Genomic DNA, 26249 nt, shown 5'->3' with positions numbered 1-26249 from the left:
GGCACTCTAGATTAGGTTACCCTCCATTAGGAATGTTAGCATCTTTATTTCCTACTTTAGTCAAAACATGTGATAAGACCGATTTTTTTGTGAGGTTTGTGTTCTGGCCAAACAGACACGTTCTACTTATTCGATTTCAAATAAAAGGAGTTCTTCACTTTTTCAATTGGTGCATTCTGATGTTTGGGGCCCTAGTCGTAAAACTTCCCTTTCTGGTCATCGTTGGTTTGTTTCTTTTATTGATTATCATTCTCGGCATACATGGGTTTATCTTATGCACTCCAAGAGTCAAGTTTTTTCCTATTTTCAGTATTTCCATAAAATGATCCAAACTCAGTTCCAGGCTACTCTCAAGGTTTTGAGAAGTGATAATGGCACCGAGTATAAGGAAAACCAATTTTAGAAGTATTTTGCTGATAATGGGATTATGCACCAGACTAGTTGTGTCGATACCCCAACCCAAAATGGTGTGGCTGAAAGGAAGAACCGACACTTGTTGGAAGTGGCCAGGGCGTTAATGTTTTCGCACCATGTTCCTTCCCAATATTGGGGGGATGCTCTCCTCACTACAACCTATCTCATTAATCGGTTGCCTTCTCGGGTTCTTGACTCCCGCAGTCCAGCAAAACTTTTACATGGGAATTCCACCTTTGTGGTTCCTCCCAAGATGTTTAGTTGTGTGTGCTATGCCAGAGACACGAAAACTTATGGTAAACTTAACCCTCGTGGGTTGTGGTGTGTTTTCTTGGGTTACTCTCCAACCCAAAAAGGTTATAAGAATTACCAGCCCCCTTCCCATCATACTCTAGTCAGTATGGATGTCGTTTTTCATGAACGTCTTTCCTATTATCCATCCCCACATCTTCAGGGGGAGAATTCTGGTTCTGGTGAAGAAGTGTTTGTGCTTCCTCCCCTTGAGGTTCCTCCTCTCCCATCTACTTTGGAGCCTATTTTGGCTGCTGCCCAGCCTCCTTTAGAGCCTATTTTGGCTGTTGCCCCTTCTTCCGCAGGGATTCCTTTACAAGGGGAGATTGTAGAAAATAATGATGGTTATGTTCCTAGTCAGGGAGAGTTGACTCCAGTCCAGAAAACCATCAGTGAATTTCAGAAGAAAATTGACAACTTGAATGCTATCACCTACCAAAACAGATGCTCCAAAAGAGGGCAGCATCAATCCACTGTGGCACCAATACCCATCCAATTGCCGGCTCAGGATCCAGATCCTCATCCTCCTCCTCCTGGTGAGACTTCTCCTTCTGAACTACCTATTGCTCATTACAAAGATACTAGGACTTGCACCCTGCATCTCATTTCTCTCTTTGTTTCTTATAGTTCTCTTTCTCCGTCTTTTTGTACATTTTTGTCTTCTCTTTCTTCTATTTCTGTTCCTAAAAATTGGCAGGAAGCTTATGCAGATGGAAAGTGGAAGGCAGCTATGTTGGAAAAAATGAGAGCCTTGAAAAAAAAAAAATACTTGGAATCTTGTAGATCTTCCTCCAGGGAAAAAACCAGTGGGAAGTAAATGGGTGTTTGTGGTCAAACAGAAGGTTGATGGCATTGTGGATCGATATAAGGCACGTCTGGTTGTAAGAGGCTTCACTAAGACATATGGGATTGACTACCAGGAGACCTTTGCTCCTGTTGCAAAGTTGAATACAGTTCGGGTTTTGCTATCTTGTGCAGTCAATCTTGGATGGGACCTACAACAGCTGGATGTGAAGAATGACTTCCTAAATGGAGAACTTGGTGAGGAGGTGTACATGGATATTCCACCAGGGGTTTGTTGTGACAGTAATCAATGTAAAGTGTGCAAATTGAAGCGAGCACTTTATGGGTTGAAGCAGTCACCTAGAGCATGGTTTGGTCGGTTTCACAAGGCCATGGTTTTTGTAGGCTATAAGCAGAGTAATGCTGATCACACTCTCTTTATAAAGCGGGATGGTAAAAACCTCACTGTTCTTATAGTCTATGTGGATGACATTATGGTTACTAGCAACGATGGTGATGAGATCAACCGATTGAAGAAGTTTCTTGGGCAGGAGTTTGAGATTAAAGATCTACCGAAGCTACAGTACTTTCTAGGGATTGAGGTTGCCAGGTCTTCTAAATGCATCTTTCTCTCCCAAAGGAACTATGTCCTAGACTTGTTGGCTGAAAGCCTGAAACTGGTTTGTTAGGATGTCACCCTTCAGATACTCCTATGGAGGCTACTGTCCATTTCAAAGAAAAGGAGGGTGATCCTGTTGATAAAGGCCTGTATCAAAGGCTAGTGGGGAAGCTGATTTATCTCTCACACACGTCCAGACATTGTTGTTGCTGTGAGTACTGTGAGTCAGTTTATGCATGACCCCTATTCTTCTCATATGGAGGTTGTTTTTCGGATGCTTCACTACTTGAAATCAGCTCCTGGAAAAGGCATTCTTCTGTCTCCTCATGGTCACCTACGAGTAGAGGCGTATACCGATGCTGACTAGGCTGGTTCTGCAGATCGGAAATCTATCTTAGGGTATTGTTATTTTGTAGGGGGCAATCTTGTCACTTGGCGTAGCAAGAAGCAGAATGTGGTGGCTCGTTCTAGTGCTGAAGCAGAGTTTCGTGCTATGCCACAGGGCATTTGTGAGTTACTTTGGCTGAAAGGCTTGCTACAAGACCTTGGTGTTCCTGTTCATTTTCTTATGATGTTGTACTGTGACAACAAAGCTGCAATCAGCATTGCTCACAATCCAGTACAGCATGATCGCACCAAGCATGTTGAAGTGGACAGGCATTTTATCAAGGAGAAGTTGGAAGACAGCTTGATTTGTGTTCCCTTTGTGAAGTCTACTGATCAAATTGCTGATATTTTCACCAAGGGATTGTTTGGGAAATTGTTCCATCCTAATCTAGTCAAGTTGGGCATGGTTGACATATTTGTTCCAACTTGAGGGGGAGTGTTAGAACCATAGGGGTATTCTGGACATATTCTTGTTTCTATTATGTGAGCTTTAGTCCCACATTGCTTATTTGTAATTCTGTCCTCTATTTTCAATAATATAAATAAAGAGCTTGGGGTGATCATTAATCATCCAAGCATTACTCTAATTCTAAATCTGTTAATAGATTCCCTACACTAGCAGTATATCGTGGGCTGATGTTAGGGTTTTTTTTTTTTTTTTTTAAATATTTTAATTAGTCTTTTATTGAGTTGTAATTCTAGTTAGGATTCCTAGTGCAAGTTTGAATCCTAGTTAAAAGTCCTGGTTAGAAGTCCAAGTTCCGTTTTGAGTCATAATATGAGTCTACTTTTCTTTTCAGCCATAAGGCTATAAATATGTAATAGCTCCAATTGAGCTCCCACGATTTAATGAATAAAGAATTTTACTTTCTGCAACAACACAGTCCTGAGATAGGCTGTGAGGGTGAGATACCTAGGCTGAGATAGCCTTCACTACCTCTCTCCATTGATTTGCATTCAAGTGTTATTCCAGTTTCAGTTCTGCCCCAGCCGATATCTTGAAGACTCATAATCAGTTGTTGGGATTCTGCTGCAAAGTTCAAGAATCATTCAATCTATGAGTAAGTGTACATCCCAACCCCCAAACCCTTCTTCTTCTAATCCTCTAAACCAAACCCTAGCATTTCCCCCCCCCCCCCATCTTTGAACATCATTCCCATACCCTAAATTCTGCCCAGATCCACCCAAACTTGGACCGAATCTCCCTCTCACTCTTAGGGAAACTGGATTCAAGCCCCTGCCCTAAATTCCCATCCTAAACCCTAGATTCCCTCTTCTTCCACTCCCAAAACCCAGAAACCCTAAACCTAATCCATTGTTCGTTCAAGTTTATACACCCAACCTCAACAAAACATCTCAGCACCTTCACTGGAAGACTCCCCCCACATCAACCTACCCTAACCCTACCATTGAACCCTAGGTCCCATCAAACCCTAACCCTAATATCACAATTTCACTTAATTTGACCTAGCCGATATCCCCAATCCATCGGAGAGCCTAGTTATTGGTTCCAGTTGGTCTCCTACCAATCTAGAATTACATTAATGTGGCTCCATCTTCAAACCAAGTTTGCAAACGGCATTCTTAGAAACGACGTTGGTATAACTATCACTGTCAATTACCATAGTGCACAAACTGTCGTTGCATCTCTCTGCCACCCCTACGTGAGTAAGGTGTTGCAAGTTGGTTTGGAAAAAATTGTTGCGACGCCAATCATCCTCACCAAAAACCTTGTGTATGGCAAAAGAATGAACGAAGAACATAGCAATGCTGCTACTCTCCATCACTATCACTGTCGCTGACCTTGCTACGTTTACACTCATGCTCTGCCTCCGAACATACTATTCCGTTGTTCCGTTGCTCTTCTAAAGCAATATCCCTGAGTTCGTTCTTATCAGCAAAAGCAACTAGACAATTAGGAGTTAAGACACTGAGCAAAAAAATGACACACCCTTTGTATGTAAATTGTAAAGCACTGTATTTCAGCCCTTGACTTCGGAGGTGGTCTATCAAAACCATGACCTCCAGGTGGAGAATAAGGGAGGTTTGGTCGTGAAGACGTCATGGAAGAACCACTAACCTGTGTATTGCTGAACAACTTCTCCGGGTAAGAAGAAAGTTTGCTTGCACTATCACCTTTGGAGAAGGAGTCTGGAAGCTTCTCCAACTACAAGGTTTCTTTAGACTGTCTTCTACCTGATATGCTACCTACACAGCATCCTTCATCACAGGCAGTCGACTGGAAGCCAATGTAGCACTAATCTGAGGGTGCAAACCATTCTAAAACTATGCCACCAAGAAATCTTCATCCCACTCAAAATCATAACGAGAGACTAAATAGAAAAATTCTGCACATATTCCTCAACACCCATGGTGTCTTGACTCAGCTATGGAAACTGAGATGCATTTGCTACTTGTAATCAGTACGAAAAAAAACCTTTGATTCATGGCCTCTCACATATCAGTCCAAGTATTTACCAACCCAATGCCTCAAGTCTGATTCTATTGCTGGTACTTGATCCACCAAAACTCAAGCCATACCCTTCAGTTTGGCTTCAGCAAATAAAATCTCCCTGCCTACAGTCAACCCGTACCATCAGAAGAATGAATCCAGGCTGTGAATCCAGTTCAAGTATTGGTTCGGATTATCCCCGTAGAAATCAAGGACATCTAATTTGACTACTCATTTAACTCCATGGGGAACTCATCAAAAGGTCAGCCATATGGTGGTGGTGATATAAAATGTGGTGGCAGTGATGGTGTAAAATGTCACAACGGAGGTGGTGGTGGTGGTGCGGCATGAGGAGGGGCCTGTTGGACGGAATTGGAAGAATCCCCAGATTGGATGAAACTCTTTCCTTTATCCAAAGGTATTAGTTGATCAATAAACGCTTAGAGAGATGACATCACAGTCTGAAGGGTAGTAACAGTGGTGTTGAGGGAATCAACACTATCCTGCAGTGAATTGTTTGACGTCTCTAAGGCAGTCACCCTGTCTGTGAGAAGAGCAAGGTCGGCTTGGGTTTCCTCCTTGTGGGAGTTAAGCTACTGAATAATCTCACTATTGGCTACCATGGTTAGGGTATGGAGGACTTTCAGCTCTGCTGCCAATTGATGCAATCTTGGGTCTTAATGTAGGACAGATTTGAAAGCTTCAATCAATCCCAGAACAGAATCGTAAATCAGGGAAAGGGTCACACTTGAGAGGTACTCAGGCTGTGGTAAAACTCATGGGAAAGGGTATGAAACAGATTAGAAACAAGTCAGGCTGTTAGGTAGCTGTTAGAGATCTGGAACAGAACATAGATATTTAGATATAGGTCTGAACCAAAGTAGAATTCAATATCACAGGTCACTATGCAATCAGCAAATTAAATCTTCCCTAACGATTTCATAAAACAGGTCAAAACTGCAGAAAACTTAACACAGGGACTGCTTATGGGAGAAGATGAATAACTGCAGATCAGGTGGTCAGTTTGGTCTGAAATTCTGATCGAATCCCCCTCCTGGATGGACTAAAACTCGATCAAAATATTGACCAGTTCTGACGGGTTGATTGAAGTGAAAGTGGTAGACTTGGGGAATAAGAAATCAGAAAGTTAAGGCGACAAAATTAGAAACTAACAGAGTTGAATGGCTGAACTTACTCAACAGTGACTAATTGTTGAAGACAACCTTCTAATGGCTTTAGAGAGATGTAGGGATGAAGAACACAATAGGTATCAACCTCCCGGGCTTCCCACCGCAAGGAGTCGACTGGATCGAACACCAGCCCCTTCCACCTTAGATCAAACTCTAAGGAAACTCCATGGGGAGCAAGCAAGCATGGAAACTGCAGCAAGATGTTGAAGCAGAAATCGTGGGTTCTCTTGTGCCCTCTTGGGTTGCTTTATAGAATAACAGAAGGGAGTAGCAGGGTTCCAAAATTAGAAGGTTCCCAAATTAGGAAGTTTCCAATTTGGTTCCCCTTTGCTTAGAGTACAAGGCACAATCAGTTTCTAAACTGATGTGAACCAACTATTGACAATTACTAAAAATAAAAATAAAAAGTAAAAGTAACTAATATCAACTAGACCAACTGGACTAGACCACTACTTAAATTGAACCACATAGAACCTGTTCAATTGAACTAACCCAAAACAACTTAAAAATAAACTAAGTAAAGAAATAAGCTAGCTAATCCCGCCTGCAACCTTATTACCCATACTTTAGGCTCACAAAAGTGGTCTATTACATAGAAAACCCATGGAATCTAAGGCCCAACATATCTACTCCCAACCCTAGACTTATTCCTAAGCAAACAAGCCCAGTTTGGTGATGAGTCTGCATCAACTCTCCCCAGCTTGTAAAAATTCATTCTTGAAATTTGTAGGGGTGAGGGGGAAACAACACATGAGTTGCAGACTTGACCGTTTCCAAACAGAATTATGGTTGCTTGTAGACTTTAGGAATGTAGTCTTCAAGGCGTGGAGTTTTCTCTTCAAAGAACCATAATGGCATAACGAACTCTAAGTGATCGACCTCTGAATCAAAATCAACCATGAACGTCGTATGCATAGAGTCCTCAACGTTGGTAACCTTCTCATTTAGGATTTGAGGCACAAGCTCTTCCACTTCATCATGAATCTCGAAGACTTGTTGTGGAGTGCTCTCAACCACTACTGTATCTTCCACTATTTCAGTTCTGTCTACTTTGATCTCTTCAACATAGACCTCTTCAGCAATTTCTTCTACCTGTTGACCTTCCGTCTTTGAAGTTTCAAGCGCTGCCTCTTCTTTATTATCACAGTTCATTGTGATCACTTCAGCTTTATCTTCAACTTCAAGCTCCTTTTCTTTGAATGCTTCCTTCGTTTCTTCCTTTGATGGTGCAAAGTTGAGTTGAGTTTGCGCTCTAACATTAGTGGTGCTTGACTTCCAATAATCCTCAAGTTGCAAACTGAATTTCATTGATGGTTGCTTTAAGTTGTCTTCAATTCTAAAAGTCTTTTGGAAGTAACCTAGTCGAAGGGCAAGTCTCCTTGGGATATGCTCTGGAAGGTACTGGTTCTTCAACTCGTGCTTCATCTCTTCCCAAGTCCTAGGTTCACACCTTCTAACTTTAAGCCTCCCTTTATGGAATGTCCACCATTTTCTAGCTTGACCAGTCAATCGCAAGCAAAAGTGAAGCTTCCTTGCCTCAGTCGTTCCGTACCAGTCAAAATATTCATCTAGAAAATCTAACCAATAAAGGAATAGGTATGTGTCTGCCTGTCCATCAAAGTAGGGAACTTCAGGCTTCTCCTTCTTTGTAGTAACATCAGTCCTCCTCTGTGGACCTCTATCCATGAACCTATGAGTACGGTTGTCTGTTGTAGGCTGTGTCGTATGTTTTGCCTCACCTTCAAGAGCTGCATAACTACCTTGTATAGGGGTAGCAATTCGGTTCTCCTTTGTTTTCATCCAATCAAGCAATTGCTGGAACATCTCCAACACCCTAGCCATAGAATCAGGTGGGTCTGTAGTTCTTGAACTATTCTCTGCCATAGCTCTAATAACACTTAATGTAGGACAAATTTTAAAGCTTCAATCAATCCCAGAACAGGATTGTAAATCAGGGAATGTGTGAAACCCACCTCTAATTTGAACTTTTTTTGAACTTGTGTGATTACAGGTTCTGGGTCTGTGTCTATGCTAGCCTCTATGTTGTGGGCTGCATCAGTGGTAGAGCAATCCATTGACACACCTATGAAGGATTCTGAGGAGCTAGGACAGCTAACTATCCTTGAGTCTGAGAATCCTGCCAGGTTCCAGCATATCAGTTTCTTATGCCAAACATGCTGAATCGAGCATATGCAGAACCTCACCATCTCCTAGGCCAGTCTCTAGGCAAGAATCCCTTTCTATAAGTATATATATATATATATATATATTTGCTTAAATACTGTATTAGGGGCAGAATAGTAATTCATACCTAGTGGGACCCACACCCTTTGTAAATCTAGACTGCTTAGGTGCCAACATACCTAGGCCCACCTTCATGAGTTCTTAAGACTTAAGTTATAACTTAAAAACTTGAATTAAGTAATTAATTTACTTTAAAAATAGATTTGGAAATTTCATTCCTAAAACTAATTCTAATTAAAATATAACAAACAGCCCTTAGTAGGACTTTCTATATAAGGAATCCTTAGTTTAGGATTCATTTTACACCTAAACAAGGAATCGTTTTCAGCCTTGGAAGCTTAGAAGAAACTAAGGGAAAAGAGAAAGTAAAAGAAGAAGGAAAGCTAGAGTTGATCCTTTCAAACTTAGAGATTCACTTGGAGCTTGGGAGTTGGGGCTGCCATCATCAATTTCACTCTCAATTCAGGTAGGGCATCTAAACCTTGAATCTGTTTTCCCAAATTCCTTTCTTCTCTCTTCTATTATGGCTGAATTCTTGACCCATACCAACCCTAGTATGATGAACCCTAAGTTTGGTTGTTAGTGATTCTAAAACCTAACCTAATTAGACCAATCTACTGTCGTAAGACATCATCCAACCTCAACCCAAATTTCTCAACTTCTTCTCTACTGTTCTTGTTGTTTTCTTCTAAGGGATTAAAACCCAATTTAACCTAGACCTAGGGGATTAGATTGTTTGTGACAGAATCCCAAATTGGACATAGGGGCAGCTTGGTAGATCACCAAAGCCATGCTGAAATATCAGCCCTTTCTTTCTTATTTGGTTTCAGCCATGTTTCCAAATTACAAGAATTTCTATTTTATTTAATTTTAATTAGGAAACCTAATTTGATCTTGCATGCAAATGGGTCATAACTTTCCCTTTACTGTACGCTATTAAAGCCCTAAACCAATTTGGGAAAATAACCCCATACATGTATGATCCATGAGTTTTGGATCTCAAAACAGCCACTGGTTGTCCAACCGGATTCAGACAGTTGAGTCCTACGGTCAACCGGATTCAGCCAGTTCTGAATCCGGTTCTACCCACAGGCTTGGTTTTTTGCTTCTTGTATACTTTGGGCTTTTGCCCAGGGCTATGTTAGACCTAACAAAAGTTGTATATTGGTTATATAGGCAATATTAACATCAAGAGGTGTAATAATTTGTGTGTATTGAAGCTTCAATTGACTAGGATTATCCTCCAATACAGGTAAGGGAATTCTGACTTTTCTTTAGGAGTGTTTCTTCTTTAATTACTATTTATGCTGTTGCATGTGCTGACTGCCATTGACATGCATCATCATAGTAGTATAATCATGTAGTTTTGTAGCTTTTATTTTGTATTAGATGAATGCATGTTATAGCCTTATAGGTGTCATTTCATATTGCATTTACATACTTTTACTATGATCTATTGTGATGTATTGAGAAATGATGTCGGACTTCTAAATTACTATCTATTGCTGCCTCAAATGACATCATGTTTAGAAATGCATATGGTTAGGCTATCATAAACCCAAATGCTACAACCCTTGCCAACAGGGGTAAGGTGTTGGATAACCCGTGGCAAATCTGATGGGTTAATACAGGAATGTCATTCACTATCCCAGGTCTGATGAGTACATACCGGAATGGGAACAATAGTAGGGTTATCACGGGGGGTTCGTCGGGGTTTGATGTGTACATTCCGGAACTGGCAGGTCCCTACCGTAGTAGAGTAGTATTCTTGGGAAGACCGATGAGTTCATTCCGTGACTGAGAATATCATACCTTCTACAGTAGCATTTATACCTCATAAGACTTAGAATTGATGCTAGTAGCATTCTTAGATATAGGTCATGCATCATGGACTATATGTTTGTGTTTGCATGTTTCCCTTGTTGGGCTTAGTGGAGCTCACCCCTGTGGATCCCTCTTCTTTTTCAAATAGTGTTGTTGGTTCTGAGAAACCAGATGATGTGGATATTCTTGCTTCAGACTTCCACACTGATGAGGACCGTACGGTACAGAAGTTTGAAGTTCATGAAGCTTACTGCGGATGCGATGCATGCGCGTTCACTTGATGGTGCCTGATGGAGCAGGCTATTCCTTTTGTGTTATAAACTACTTTTGAGAAATATAATATATAGATACTGTTCTACTTTTGTTTTGTGGTGCCTTGTGAGAACCAAACTATGTAACACAAAGTTCAGTTAATATAAATATTTAGTTATCACATGATCTCTTTATTATTGTTGTTATTATTACTGTTTATTCTCTTCCGCTGCGATGATTTACTGTGTTTTATGAACTGTGAATAGGAGTACTGCACTTATTGATCCTGGGGGATTGATTGGATGCCCTTACTAACCAGGTCGGGGTGTGACAGAATGAGTCACACTTTAGAGGTACTCAGGCTGTGATAAAACTGATGGGAAAGGGTATGAAACAGATTAGAAGCATGCCAGGCTGTTAGGTAGCAAATAGGGATCTGGAAATAGATATAGGTCTGAACCAAAGTAGAATTCAATACCACAGTTCTCTAAGCAATCAGCAAATTAAATCCTCCATATCGATTTCATAAAACAGGTCAAAACTGCAGAAAACGTTACGGACTGAAGTTAAAAGGAGACAAAATTAGAAACAACAGAGTTAAATGGCTGAACTTACTCACTGAGTAATAATTGATGAACACAACCTTCTAAAGGCTTTAGAGAGATGTAGGGATGAAGAACGCAATAGGTATCAACCTCCTAGGCTTCCCACCGCAAGGACTCGACTGGATCGAACACAAGCCCCTTCCACCTTAGATCAAACATTAAGGAAACTCCATGGGGAGCAAGCATGTATGCAAACAGCAGCAAGATGTTGAAGCAGAAATCGACCTTAGATCAAATATTAAGGAAACTCCATGGGGAGCAAGCATGCATGCAAACAGCAGCAAGATGTTGAGGCAGAAATCGTGGGCTCTCTTGTGCCCTCTTGGGTTGCTTTATAGAATAATAGAAGGGAGCAGCAGGATTCCAAAATTAGAAGGTTCCCAAATTAGGAAGTTTCCAATTTGGTTTCCCTTTGCTTGGAGTACAAGGCACAATCAGTTTCCAAACTGATGTGAACTAACTATTGACAATTACTAATAATAAAAGTAAAAAGTAACAGTAACTAATATCAACTAGACCAACTGGACTGGACCACTACTTAAATTGAACCACATAGAAACTGTTCAATTGAACTAACCCAAAACAACTTAAAAATAAACTAAGTAAATAAATAAACTAGCTAATCCCGTATGCAACCTTATTACCCATACTTTAGGCTCATAAATGTGGCCTATTACATTGAAAACCTATGGAATCAAAGGCCCAACATATATACAATCCAACCTTAGACCTATTCCTAAGCAAACAAGCCCAGTTTGGTGAAGAATCTGCATCAGTCTTGAAACCCTACCTTGATATCGCTATGGTCCATAAGAATACAAATAACTTAAATTAAGAGTTCAGTGGCAAAACTATAAATATTGTGAACATTTGAAGATACTTTTGAAAGATAAAACAGAATCAGGACTAAGCTGGAAACAATTGTTTATGTAAAGATATTCCTAGAAACTGAGAGGGAAGCCTGATTCGAGTGAGAGGGTGATAGAGGGAGGATCGAAGCACACACACTCACACCATGAGAATCAATCACAATTCCAATTCAATAATCTATTCTTTTTTGTGTAGCCTTGGATTTACAATCAGATATAAAGAAAAATAATGACTCCTAAAAATAGAAACTACTAATAAACTCTTCTTAGACTATGAAACTAACTCAAACAAGGAAATAGGAAACTACAACTCAAAACAAATCCCCCTTCGTAGCTGACTCCCAGCAAAATAAAATATAATTAAACTATCCAACCCCCTTTAGACCAAAAGCCAGTTTTGGGATCCGTTCGTCTCGGTCTGGGTTTCTAGATTGGGTCATACCGGTCCAGCCTTGATATTGCTACTGCATCACCCAGCTAGACATGAAAAACTCTCACAACTGCATAGTGATTTGAGAGAAGCATGCATGATGAAAACCCATTCATGTTGTTGGCTTGCTACAGTGATATGCCCTCTCTTCTTCAAACTAGCCATGGCCAGGGATCTTTGCACGAAAAAAGTGCAAGCTAAGAATCACTGTGGAAAAAACAAAAAAGGATGCGCTGCTTCTTCCAATAATTAACCACCTAGATTTTTCACAATCCACAAAATGTGTTTATTACCAGTAATAGCCTAATAGGTTCCATTGTCATATATAATGATGAGCATCAACCAACAAGTTATTCACTCTGTAAGGAATTTTCATCCAATTCTCTAGTCATTTCACAACTGAAATCCCTCAGAGAAGAGCACCAAGGTGTCATTGTAAATTTGGAAGGGCAAAGTAATAGAATTACTAAAGCACTGCATTAACCCTATTTCTAAATGGCTCATATTACGCTTATTGATGCGATCAGAGTTCAAAGATGGCTTAAAGAAGGTTAGAGGCAGTACTAAGGCATTATTACATTTCATTTTCATTATAACAAAAGAAACTCTAGTGATGTTTTACTTTCTTCTAGATAAAATGGGATGTGCTTGCTCCTAAAAATGAAGTACCATAGATCCATTCCCATAAAACAACTCTTAAATCAGTAACATATCCTAAAGGAGATGAGTTTATGGACAGCTAATCGAAAAGCCTACATTACTATGGCTTCAACTAAAAGCACAGTTATATTAACATGCTCACATTCAGAATAGTAAATTAATTCATAAAAAATACGAAAGGGCAGAAAATCTCACCACAAAAATCTATTGCTATTTTTAATCCATTATTTGCACCATGCATGTACTCTTCCTCACTACGGATTGAACCATTTGGACCACCCGTATTTGTCTTCGCATCATATGTGCCAGCATCATGCCACCTGCAAGAAAGAAGAAAGCACAATTTATTTTCGATTGGCCCCTGTACACTTCAATCACAAGGTATCAATGGCCTAAAATTTTGTAGACATAAAAGGGTTAACTAAATAAAGAATAATTCAATGAGATGGACTCTATACATAAGTTATGTGAAAATGAAATGAATCCATATGTAACTTATGTCAATAGGATGATCAATATATGGACACGTTGCTCAACATATAGTATAAGTCAAAGGCAAAGGAGTTAATAAGAGCCAGCAAATATGCAGCCAAATTTTCACTCTTTGAATTGAAATTAACTTGATCCCTATTCAGTCCCTGGGGCAAGCCCAGTGGCATTATGGTAGCCCTCTCTGGATAACTAATTTTAAATTGAACTGAAACAGAAACCTTCAGATTGGTAATGAACAATTCAACAATGTAGCAGGTTAACTGCCAATTGAAATCATCAGAGATATGTATTTTCAACACTTAAAGTCCCAACCCAACACCAAGCAAATCGCTACATGCTGATAGACTGAAATAGCCAACAAGGGTAAGGGTCAGAGGAGATTGAAAATTGATTAAGAGCTACTTGAGAATAAGGTTAAGAAGACGTTGCGGTCGAGTGGAAATCATTTGCAGATTACAAGAAAAGATATATTGGATAATGAGATATATGCCAGTTGAAATTGAAACCACTTGGGAATAAGTTTATAGGTTGAACCAAACGTAGGGAAGAGGGGTGTGTGAATTCACTTCTAGCGTACAGGTTAAGATATAAAGAAGATCTCCTCAAAGGGAAACCCGAAAACCAGCAAATTATTAATCCAGCGCAAAAGAATCAAATGAGATGATATCAGGGCCAAGAGGTGAAATAACTCAAATAAACGAAAACTCATAAGAAGGATGCATTACCAATTTAAAAGAAACCCAACAAAATGTGAGAAGCCATGCAGAAAGAAAACCAACATCACCACTAAAACAACAAGAAAAAGAAAGAGGGAATTAAGCAATTACGCCAAACGCAGCATGATAGGGGCACAATTCTTGAAGGAGATGAGCACGCGAAGATCCCTGCGAGCTTTCTCGATTTGCTTCAGGTACTCCGCATCTACTACTGGAGCCGCCATCGTTGTAGCTCACAGTCACTGCAACTGAGCTTCAGGAACAGAGGAGAACCCAAAAAAAAATCCCAATTGGTTCTTGTTAATTTTAAACGCAAAGAAAAGAAGCGAAAGAGTTTACAAGAGAGAGGAAGGAACGGATGGATTTGCCTTGGAATTTGGATAGTACAACGAAAGGAAGAGAAGTAACGTCGCCCACAACTATCCAAGTTATCAGATACGATGAGATTATGAGCTTTTCTGTGGGATTTTATTGAATTCGACTGTTCGACTCTTCTTGTTCAACATCTGTCTTTGTTAATTAATGAAATGGGTTAAAAAAGATAAAATAGTCATCCACGTTCTTACCAATCCATTGCATTATCTTCTCATTCATATGTTTTACGTCACGCATTAACGGCTTAACCACTTCTAGTTGTGACTTGTGAGCTAGTCTTGTGACTCCAAGAATGGAGAGAAAAAAAATATTTTGTCTACCAATTTGTAGAGCTTAAGGACAACCTGCCATCAAGTTCTTGTATGCCATATATGACAGTTATATACTTCTCCTCTTGGTATAAGTTTCCTTCCACTCATAGAAGACAGTTCACCCATCATCCTAGGGTTCACAAACCCCTCTTAGGGTTTAGCATATTCCTAAATACCCTCTTGATAATCTTTCTCGCCCATCCCATTCACCGTTGGTGAAAGAAACTCGATCCCTTCCTCTTTTTCCTTTTTTTAAAAATTCGTGTTTTAGAGCAGAGGGGCCCACCCCTATTGATCCTAATTCAGGGTCGATCTAAGGTATTGCTTCTCCCTTTTTTTTATTTTTTATTTTTTGTAAAATTACAAAATATAGGCCAAGTATAGGAGAATGATAGAAATGTCCCATACTCTATGGTCCCCACACCTTCTTTTTTAGTTATATAGTTACGAGTAAGTTAGTCAAGTAATTAGGTAATTAGGTAATTATACAAGCATGCCTAGGGTTAGTTCTATAAATTAACAATTTAATTAGTATGTATTTAAGTAGATATGCATTACTTAGGGTAATTAATCAATGTAGTAGGGTAAGCATATAAAGGGTCAATATATGCAACTCTCTTTATTTTAGTAGTGTAAATTGGTAGATCAGACAAATAATCGCATGCATGGGTTATACACGTATGGAAAGAATACTCAAATTTAGTATTTAGAGAAAAGACCGGCTTTCGTTGGGCGGAACGGATGTCTAATACCTTTCTGTCTCTGTAACCTGACCGTTACCCAACCTTTGTCCAAACCATGAGTATGGAGCTCACTGCTCTTACCTATAGGGAACACGCCATATACGGGTCCTAGGCCCTTATTCTACGTGGCGACTCCATTTTTTCATCCTCAATTAAGGAAGACAAATTGTATGACTATTATCCAACAGTTAGTTGGGACCCATACATGCATGTGTTTGGCAGTGGCGAGCATTAGTGTGAAGACATGGTATGCTGGCGGGGGGCATACATGCTCTCCACCTTTACTCTTTTGGGAAGAGAGAGGCAATCAAATTAGAGTTGCCACTAGATTAGGTTCTAGAACCCACAAAACAAAGGATGCCTCCGCGACTATCTAATAGGGACTGATTGAACCATCAGTCTAAGTACGATTCAATATTATAGTCCGAGGGTGGTGTTAGGAACTCCAGTCTGCCTAGCAAAACTGATCCTCCTATTATTTGGCCAAAACTAAGTACATACACTATCTATTCTACACTAAAACACAACGAGAAGCATAAAGAAAAGTATGGAAAACAAGAGATGAGATGGAAGTCACACATGCGAAGTGTTTGGTTGCAAGGTAGTGGTTAGTATACAAAATGTAAAATAAAAAATAAAAATGCAATTATCAAACAAACCTTAGAATGCAAAACCTAAATGCATGAATGTATAGAAGATGTTAGAAACAAAAATGACATAACAATATGTCACTGTCAAATTATTTTTGAAAACTTTTCTGTACTCTTATCCTAAATAACTTTTGAGAATAAAATAAGGGAAAATTAAAGGTGTTAAGTTTTAAGTATGCCTATAGAGATATCGTTCATACACTCCTTTAATTTAAATAAACAATTTATTAAGAAATTTGATAGAAACAATTGCAACAAAACCTACACACAGGCAGATACATTTAAAGCCCCAAATAAGGAAATCAAGAAGTGCTAACGTATATAGGTAGATTCATTTAAAGCCACAAACAAGGAACATCAAGAAGTGCTAAAGTATATAGTTAGATTCATTTAAAGCCACAAACAAGGAAGATCATTTTAGGGTCCCTTAATTTAAATAAGGGGAAAAGATCCCTATGACAACAGCTTTTTGGCAATATTGCACGCGGGCAACCTCCTCCCCACCTAGATCACTGTTTACCCTAAAATGTCATAATTAACCCTCTATTTTCAGGGTTCCCGTAATACCCCCCTCCAACGCCAGAAATTGCACAAGGGCATCGGAGGAAATCCTCCCCCCATTAAATAAACATTTTATTAAATAATTTGATGGATAAAATTGCAACAAAATCTACACAAAGGCAGATAGATACATTTAAAGAAGCAAACAAGAAAATCAAAAAGTGCTAAAGTATATAGGCAAATGCATTTAAAGCCACAATCAAGGAAGATCAAGAAATGCTAAACTTACTAAAATCTAGGGTCCTTAATTTAAATAAACACTTTATTAATTGGAATTGTACAAACTTCCACGACTCATTGGAATTGTGAAAGGTTGGAAGGCGGCAAAAGAGCAGGAACCTCGCCATCTGAAGTATGGTGCACCACTAGGGACACTAATTTTAGTCTTAATAATCCAGACAATGCCAATATCCCTTGGAATTGCATATCTATTTTTTTAAGAATTAGCAGACTTAACATCTAATTTCTCCTTAGCAAAGTTTCAAATATGTTCAGAAGACAATTTAGTTAGTTTCATAGAAAGTATGGCTCTCCACGCCACTAGAGATAGGAGTGATCTTTCCTCTTTTGTATAAACTTCCAGTTTTAATTATATAACCAAAAAAAAAAAAAAATTTGGTTGAAAAAGAGGACCTTAATTTGATAGATACAATTGCAGCGAAACTTACATACAGGTAGATACATTTATAGCCGCAAATAAGGAAATCAAGAAGTGCTAAACTATATAGGTAGATACATTTAAAGTCACAAACATAGAAGATCAAGAAGTGTTGAAGTGACTAAAATCTAGGGGCGTGGCAAAGTAAGAAAAAACGCCATTTCAGTAGAAGCCCACTACTTCGTCAACCTATTGATCTGGCGAGAGAAATATACTTTCCCTTCAGCCATGTCAATCGTCTGTCAATTCTGAGGGATAAGAATGTTTCTCTCGCGTTGGGACTATCGAATAGATCCAAAGAAGCAAAATAGATACAATCTTCGAGTCCTTCTATCTCATCTAATGCTTTGATGCAATTGGTTATAGAAAACAGGTCAATGCTCTGCTTCACAGCAGCAGTCCTCAACCTTGAAGCACCAGCCATCTCTAATATGGCTTCAGACATAACACCATCAATTCCATTGTGACCTCTCTTCCAATGACCTGAACTGGGAGGTGTCAATGGGTCATGCTTGTTTTGCCCATTTGATACATTCAGATCTTCATCTTCATAGGGTGAGTAAGACTCCTCGGCCACAAAAGTTGATGGTGCAGCAGGATCCATTGACATGCTCAAAATTTCTGGATATGGCAACCCAAGAGTCTGTTCAACCACATGAGGATTCCCATTAGGCCCCAACTCCGAGAACACCGTGCAAAGTTGTTTGTAAATTGGACAACCATTGTTTCGAATTGCTTCAGCATCAGGGTTTACCTGCAAAAAGGAATTTAAAATGGTGATGAGGGTAGAAAGACAACTAATTAACAAACAAAAAGGGAAATTTTTTTACCTTAATGTATTTATCCCACACTTCATCAGTAGCTGTTATTGTTCCAGTGGCTTCATCCCAATTAAACTCGCCTTGATTGAGAAGTGACTTCACTGTAACATACTGTCTCCTAAGAACACTATACCGATTCTTCAATTGCTCCTTATTCCATTTAAGACCTGTTTCTTTAGGGAATTCATCACATATGTTCTTCCATGCTTTCCTCCCAAATGAATTGTTTGGCCTATTACCCTTCAGAACCTGCTGAACCATCAAGTCTACGAGTCTCTTAGTAAGGGAAGTAGTCCACTTGGCCCTCTGATCCTGCTTGTAATGATGTCTACGGGGACGACCACCCATCTACAATTCCCAGAATATACATTCTGGTGAGGCACCCAGAAGCACATTGTTGAAGTATTCAACTTAAAAGTAGTAATAGAGAAAACAGGGAAATAGACATAAAGCCCATTATGATTTCACCATCTCTACAGAAACATAAGGGTTCATGAATCCATGATGCATAATTACGGGCACTGCATAAAAATCTAGCAAATAACAATTCATGGCTCCAAAGGGATTTTCCTTAGAAGCTGGGTTCAGGAACCCATCAACCATAGCCTGGCCTTCCAATTATGTTGGAGGCTCCAGCCTAATATGGTATCAAAGCCCATGGTTCCTTGGTTCTTTCCCTCATGCATTTTATGTTTCATTGCACTTGCACGTGAAAGGGATGTTGGGAGTTATAGAGTTATATCCTACATTGGTTTGGTTCCTGGGGCCTTTATGTACTTGAGGAGCTCACTCCACTTAATGCCTTAAGGTTTTGGGTTGGTTCCTCCAACAAAATACGAGTTTTTCAAATTTTCAACAATATTCAAGAGGGACTATATAGAATTCAATTGGTGTAGAGTTTTTAAGATTTGCTATGTTTGGGTACAGCCCACCTCAAATCTCAAAAGAAACCAGCAATTAAGCACACCTCAAGGATTGAAGCAAATTAGCCAGAAGATGCCAGTTTCATACCTTCAAACTGTTCCACTCAAGCTTTCAACGTTATACCTTCTTTTAATTTTCATTCTTTTATCTCCCTCTGTTTCACCCAGGCAGAGTTGGTCTCCCAAAGCATTGGTAGGTAATCTCAGCTAACTACATTCAAAACCCACAAAGATTTCTAAGTTGAAAGATGAAATTGAAATCACTGAAATACTTTATACAGAGAGTAGTGTTGGCAGCTGTGAATTCGAACTTACTGACCACAGGCAGTATCGGTATCTAATCAAACAACCAGTATTGCTATGACATCCATTCCAGAAAACAATTCGGGGTTTTGAACCCAAAAACGAACAGAAATGCGCGGGAGTGAACAAAGAAGAATTGAAATAAAACAGAGAAAAACCCAGAGCCTAAAAACCCTACCTGAGAGTTCATGTAAATAACAAAAACGGTAAAACGAAGTAAAACAGAAGGAAAGACTGAAAGAAAGCTGATCACCTCGATAAAACCCTAACGACTCGGAGCTTCGACTACGCCATTTTTTTCTGCTTTTTTTGTTTGTTTGTGAAAGGTAAATAGGTAAAGTTCCCTTTCAGATTTGTTGAAATTTCAGGTTTTTCCCTCGAAAAAATTGTCCATCCAAACCACACCTTCTCCAAAATTTCAAACACATTAACGAATAACAATGCTTGCAGTGCTGCGCGGTAGTAGCCATTGTTCTGTGGTTCCAACGTAGAAACCGTTAATTTAGAATTTTTCTTTAGGGGCATGCGGCCCAGAGAACATTCTCCCTTTTCGGGGCATTGTTCTCTGTGCTGCAGTGCATGCTGTGCCTACGCACATGAGGATAGGCGCAATGACCACCCTGCCCCCCTGAGTGGTAAACCCATGTGCTGGGCGCAGCGTGCACTGTGACCCAGAGAACATTCTCCCTTTGCTTTATATAATAAAGAAATGTCATATAGCCTAATTGTACATAAAATATTCCAATCTAGCAGGGAAATGTAGAAATTTAGGGTCAATCCGAAACAATTAGTTTGCCCTCTTAATTGGTTTTTTTTTTTTTATTATTTATCAAATTTCATGATACAATTCAATTATATAGTTCATATTGTATTAGATTTTCTTATGTATTTTGAACCGTTGAATTAGGAAGTGGGGAATAGGGTTCCCCACAACATGAGTGTAAGAAGGAATGGTATCATACACAAAGGAGTCCACATGGGTTAGAACATGAGAGAATGTATCAATATGGGCAGACGTTGGAATCTGTACTTTGGCGTCGTGCATTTCTTTTTTGAGTTGCATTATTATGCTTCTATTTATTCCTCTTTTGAATTTTTAGCCAAGTTTTGAATATGATTCCATCACGTGTAAGGGGTCGTTGTGAGGCTGTGTGACCCTTGCACCACTAGGACAAGGGGAGTGCGCACAAGGACATTGGTCAGTGGGATTTTCATTTTGTAGAGGCGATAATTTCAAGGGGGTTGTGACTGGGTGCAAGCTGCATGCAGCCTATAGGCATTCTTTTCCCTAAATTTATACAGAAGATTGGTGGATTTTACCCATGACTAAAATTTTAGAAGAATTTTATTTGGGAGAGTGTACTGCACACGCTTAGACACAATGGGGGAATAAATTTTAGATTGGAAGAAGCATCTAAAGTGGTTAAAAGTTGAGAAATCTACGGTTGTGTTTGTTATGCATTCTTGGAATAGCTTTTGGGTCTAGAATTTATTGTTGAATCTTATTCTTCTCTACTTTCTTGCTTCAAAATATATTTTAAGCTAAAATCTATTCCGAGAATGCAAACCCAACACAGCCTAATGTATGATGAAATTACAATAATGATATTTCACCGAAATAGAATCTACTAACATTCTTGGAAGTGATAAGAGTGAAACTCATGCATGGTTGCTAATGTGGCAAATGGTCACAAACAAGAAACATATGAACCTATACATCTTGATCATCTGCAAGGAGATCATGCTACAACCAGTGCAGAACATGCATTTTACCATCCCCTTCCATTTTTGAAGAGCTAATACAACTCTCCCCTTGCCTAAGCTCGGGGTCCTTCATTCGATAGGGGACAGAGCTATCTATAGTTCCATATTCAATATTTTGGATATGATTTTGGACATCATCCAGCCCGATTGGAGTATTCTTCTGAGTATCCCCAGGAGGCCCTCTGGTAGTGGTGATATTGTTACATGGTCTGTACCTCATCGGGTTTGTTTAGTGCCAAGTTTGCTTGAGATCTTATCAAGACTCGTGACTCTTAAGTTTGGCGAAATCTGGTTTGGTTCAAGAGGCACATCCCCCACTACAGTTTCATTGTTTGGAGGATCTTCACTCACTGCCTCCCAACCCAAGCCTTCCTAATTCAACAACAGGTCCCTGCCTCCCCAAATTGCTGCCTTTGTAGAATGCTTCTAAAGAAGTGGATCATCTCTTCTTTGACTACTCATTCTCTTTCTTTGTTTGGAAAGGCATACTCTCCAAGCGTTGGCCCTCAATTGGCAAATTTTGTATGATGGATTTGGGTGGACTTGTCCTTTATTGGCAAATCTTGTATGATGCGGTGCAAGCTTGCTTTTGGAACCACAATCTACCACATCTAGTTTGAGTGCAACCTCCACAGATGGTCCCCCAAGTCTAGATCCTTTCAGTAGATTTGGGGTTCCATTACGTTTTTATGTCAAAGCCAAGAAGATGCAACCCCCTCCCAATGTGCAGATAATTCTAGAAATAGTGGATTGTTGATTCTTGGGGCGTTTCCCACTCTATTCTACAAGTTAATGCATCTCCCCCCATCTGTAAAGTAGTGTTTCTTTGCAAGGTATTTTAAATTTGGGAGAATGTTCTCTGTACCACAACGCAGGCTATGTGCCTGCCACTCAGAGCAGCAGGGTGGTCATTGTGCCTATGCTCATGTGCCTGGGCCCAGCCCTGCGCTGCGGCATAGAGAACAGCACCCCTTTAAATTTTGTCAAATGCCAGATAATCAGAGATGCTTACCAGCTTTAGAAGAAATTTAACTAAGAAATAAACCGGCCTGATGATGTGGTAAATTTGATAAAACATTCACAGCTATTGCTTTGCATTAAAGACCAAGAAGTAAAACTGACATTCCAGTAGGTGATAATTACAAAAGGATATTGCAAAATTTCTTTACAGACGAGAGCCATTTCCAGATTTTCTAGATTCCAAAACCATATAATAAGCCTCACCAATCTTCTATTTCGTCCTCGCCTTCACTCTCCCCAGCATTATCAGTTTCTAGATTATCCAAACTCATCCGATCAGAGTAATCCTCTTCCATCTTGCTTACCTCCAGTTCTTGATTATCACCTTCCCATGTTCGGAGTCCAAGCCATTTCCACACAGGTAAATACTCAGTAACCATGACATTTATGTCAGATGAACTCAAGCTATTATAAGCTTCAGATCTCCGCCGTAACATCTCATTCTACCATCACATGTATCAAAATCACGAAACATAAAATAAATTAAGGTCAGGAAATTGAATCAACATTATGGGATATACAATTGGATTGTCTGTTTGGATCCCTGAGAATCCAAAGTGACACCAAATACCAGATTGACATTGCAGCAGCTAGTACAAATCAAGAATCATGGAGTAATTGTGTTTATCTTCCTGATTCAATTTCCATGATCAACAGAATTTCAAGAGCCCCACCTAGAATTGTGGGGTTTGAATTCCAAGGAAAATATTGAAATTTGCTTGGGTAGTGAAAGTCTAATCCAACAGATGGTCAGGACGAGGCACATAAGCACTCGTTTCTAATGTATGGACTCTCCCTGATAGTTGCCCACACCCTTACTCCTTGGCATCATCATACTACAACACTGAGGACACAACACACATGGTACATAGATGCAAACTATAACACCTACCCACTTATTGAACAGCATAAATTGATTTGTATGCTGGGTCACAGAGGACACTATCAAATTCATATGCATTTATTTATCAACATATATTTGGAAATGCATTTATCTGCAAAGTTTTTCATTCAAATATGTTCTTTAGTTATCAACCAGAACCTATAGCAATGATGCTGCCAATAAAACCTAAAACTTGAGATTTGAGACAGCAGAATCCAGTTGGTGAAGTGTTACATCTGAGTGCCAATGGGTGTGAGACAAGAAAGTTGCATGAAAACCAAGGAACTTGAGTCAAATTCTTAACACACCTTATTCTTCCTTGATGATTGTTCAACTTGCCAAAGCTTTGGACTACGAATCGAGTGCCACCTGCAGCAGATCAGAAAATAACTGATAATGTGGCAGTAGTTATTATCAGAGGAATGCAAAAAATGAAACCAAATGCCATCAGACCTGGAAGGTGAGGGGTGTGAATTTCCAAACAGCACCCCACGCGCAGCTACCGAAGCTGCAACTTCCTGTCCTATGCTTTCCCGCTCATATTTCATCATCTGAGACCATGTGAACTGATGCACAGAGGAAGCTAGAAGACAGTCGGCATCACTTAAATAGGAAGAGACAGCCCATGCATCATCTACTGCTTGGTCACTTATAAAATCTAGGACTGCCCAAACAGGAGGAGAGAGGATTATTGGTTCATGGTGCAACACTGTATCAGACAAAAACAGAGAGAGAGAGAGAGAGAAGCATCATTTCAGCATCCCCTCCCCTCCCAAACATGATTATAATAAAATGGGAAAGGGGAGTTTCATTACTTAGGCTCTGTTTGGTTGCAAGGGACATTAAAGGGAAGGGAAGCGAAATTTTCTAACCAAAAAAAGAAACTTCTGTAATTGTAACAATAGCAATGCAGTAACAAACCAGCAACCTAGGGAGAAGAAGAGAAGAGAAGAGCTTAGAGAAGGCTGGAGAATCCAGCCTACAGTTTGAGAAGTAGACTACCTGATCAAACCGTGTGACTATGATCTTATTTATAATAACATAATACAGCTTAACCGAAGGTCCACCGACTTAAGTAACACAACCACAAATTACCTAAATCACCCTCCACAATATAAACCCAAACCAATACCAACAAATAGACTAAACAGCAACATAAACCAAGACACACTAAACAGTAATCATTACCCCACATGGTTATATCACTAACTCCAAATCATTTCATATTTGGTTATTAAAATTTACTTTACTTTGCATCCAAAAGCCATTGGGTTTGTAAAGTAAAATAAAAATTACTTCTAAAAATATCATTACTAAATATGGAAAGAAAATTAAGTAGTCTATACGATCATGTTGAGTAATGAATACAAAAGTTTCCTTTTTTGTCTGAAAATTTTCAATTCCCTTCCCTTAATTCTCTTGCAAGTAAATGTAGCCTTAGGAGGGAAAACTTAACAAACAAGGAGACCTGTCTAAAGCAATGAAGTTAACTCAACTACTCAAGTAAAATCAAAAGAAGAAGATTCTGGTCATCCTACACAGCAGCAGCTGCAGAAGAAGATGCTGCTGCTGCTGCTGATGATGATGATAATGATGATGATGTTTCTTACTCCTTTCTTTTTTTGGGTGGTAGGATTTTCAATCCACAATGGTCCAAGATGGATGTCCCAGACTAACCAATCATAATGAACCTGTCAAAATAAGTACACACTTCAACTCACTCTTCCAACCGTTATAGCGTATGACCAACATGGTTTTAGGAATCGGTCCCGGCCGATACCATTCCGGATCTCCCCATATCGGTCTGGATTGGATAGATTTACCTGTCTTTCATTTAAAAACGTTTTTTTTTTTTTTACATTTTTACCCTTCGTCCATACCGATTCACCAATATGGGATCAAGCACCGCCGATCCGGATCAGGCAATTCTGCCGATCCCTATCGATTCCTAAACCATGATGAACAGCATCCCAAATAAAATCCTACTTGATTGTAGAGGTGACTGTTAAGTTATTCCTTCCTTGGTGCTGATTCCATCATACTGAAGCCCAGGGATTTGATATTGATTCTAATCCTAGAATATCCACAAGGCTACCCTGAATCTATGTTGTACACCTCCAAATCTACCTTTAATCCTATTTTACCAACCTAACCTTTCAAATTCTAAACCTTTTCATTTTTTCCTTTATGATAAAAGGTAAGAAATCTTAAATCCATCGAACCAGAACATAATCCATTCCTTTACCTAGTTGCTGTTCTGACCTCAAAACAAAAGACAAAATTTGCAAGCAACACTACTACATAATAATTAGGAAGGTCTTGCTGAAAGCTAAGTGAATAACTACAGGTCACAATCCCACACCCTCCAAAATTTGGGGACAGTCAAAATATGAAATAGATTATGCTTCAGGCCTATGCTGCAAAATTATTTAACATATTTCCAGACCATGAACACCTATAGGAATTAGGAAATAAATGGCATTAATTGTTCAGCTCAATCAAGGGAAGAAAAGGAATTTTCCACTCCACCCCTACAGACATGAACACAAATAATTATCACTTGACATAATTGAGTGACTAACAAAAGCAGAACTAACAGAATTTAGGATCACTTTAAATACCACAGTTTGAGAATGGTTGAAATCGAAATATTCCGGTTTTCAGTCAAAATTCAACCAAAATATGGTACATTTTGGTTGACCATTCCGATGGTCAAATGAAGATATTTTGGCATGAAACTTCAGGGAAACCATAATTAAACATCGCTAAACATATTTGAATCTTTAGATTGTAAAAAAAACACACAAAATGGTAATTTGGCTTCGGACCCTACAAGAATCTCTCGAAGTCCAATACAACAGCCCTATAGGTGGAAAATTTGATAATTGGCCAAATGATGCTTCAAATCCACCCAAATGATGAAGTGGATGCTCCACAGTTAACCACCAAGTCTTAATTCAGTAGTAAAATGAATAACTTTGCCAAAAAATTGAAGTTCTCTAGTAGTTC

General features: G+C 39.3%; 3 protein-coding genes across 4 annotated transcripts in view; all 3 read right to left on the bottom strand.

The window, feature by feature from the left end:
- Positions 1-14652, bottom strand: part of LOC122647513 (L-ascorbate peroxidase 3-like) — a 48839-nt gene extending 34187 nt beyond the window's left edge. Inside the window, exons 1-3 of the mRNA XM_043840904.1 lie at positions 14594-14652; positions 14340-14476; positions 13216-13340 (exon numbers count right to left, since the gene is read on the bottom strand). Coding sequence (XP_043696839.1) covers positions 13216-13340; positions 14340-14452 — 238 coding nt within the window. The 5' untranslated portion in view covers positions 14453-14476; positions 14594-14652. The remainder of the gene's footprint in view (positions 1-13215; positions 13341-14339; positions 14477-14593) is intronic.
- Positions 14653-17710: 3058 nt separating this feature from the next.
- On the bottom strand, positions 17711-18950 carry LOC122647514 (L10-interacting MYB domain-containing protein-like). The gene is made up of 3 exons (XM_043840905.1): positions 18816-18950; positions 18357-18695; positions 17711-18280 (listed from the first exon to the last, which is right to left on the bottom strand). The coding sequence occupies exons 1-3, from the start codon at positions 18948-18950 to the stop codon at positions 17711-17713; spliced, it is 1044 nt and encodes a 347-aa protein (XP_043696840.1).
- Positions 18951-22402: 3452 nt separating this feature from the next.
- Positions 22403-26249, bottom strand: part of LOC122647512 (cell cycle checkpoint protein RAD17) — a 45501-nt gene continuing 41654 nt past the window's right edge. For both annotated transcript variants that reach the window (XM_043840903.1, XM_043840902.1), the window contains exons 11-13: positions 23694-23904; positions 23549-23609; positions 22403-22800 (exon numbers count right to left, since the gene is read on the bottom strand). In XM_043840903.1, the coding sequence (XP_043696838.1) occupies positions 22558-22800; positions 23549-23609; positions 23694-23904 (515 nt within the window). In that variant the 3' untranslated portion in view covers positions 22403-22557. The remainder of the gene's footprint in view (positions 22801-23548; positions 23610-23693; positions 23905-26249) is intronic.

This window comes from Telopea speciosissima, unplaced genomic scaffold, assembly GCF_018873765.1.
Source record: "Telopea speciosissima isolate NSW1024214 ecotype Mountain lineage unplaced genomic scaffold, Tspe_v1 Tspe_v1.0070, whole genome shotgun sequence".
NCBI lineage: Eukaryota > Viridiplantae > Streptophyta > Magnoliopsida > Proteales > Proteaceae > Telopea > Telopea speciosissima.
Note: the sequence above shows the minus strand (reverse complement) of the source record. Positions and strands in the feature narration are given on the sequence as shown.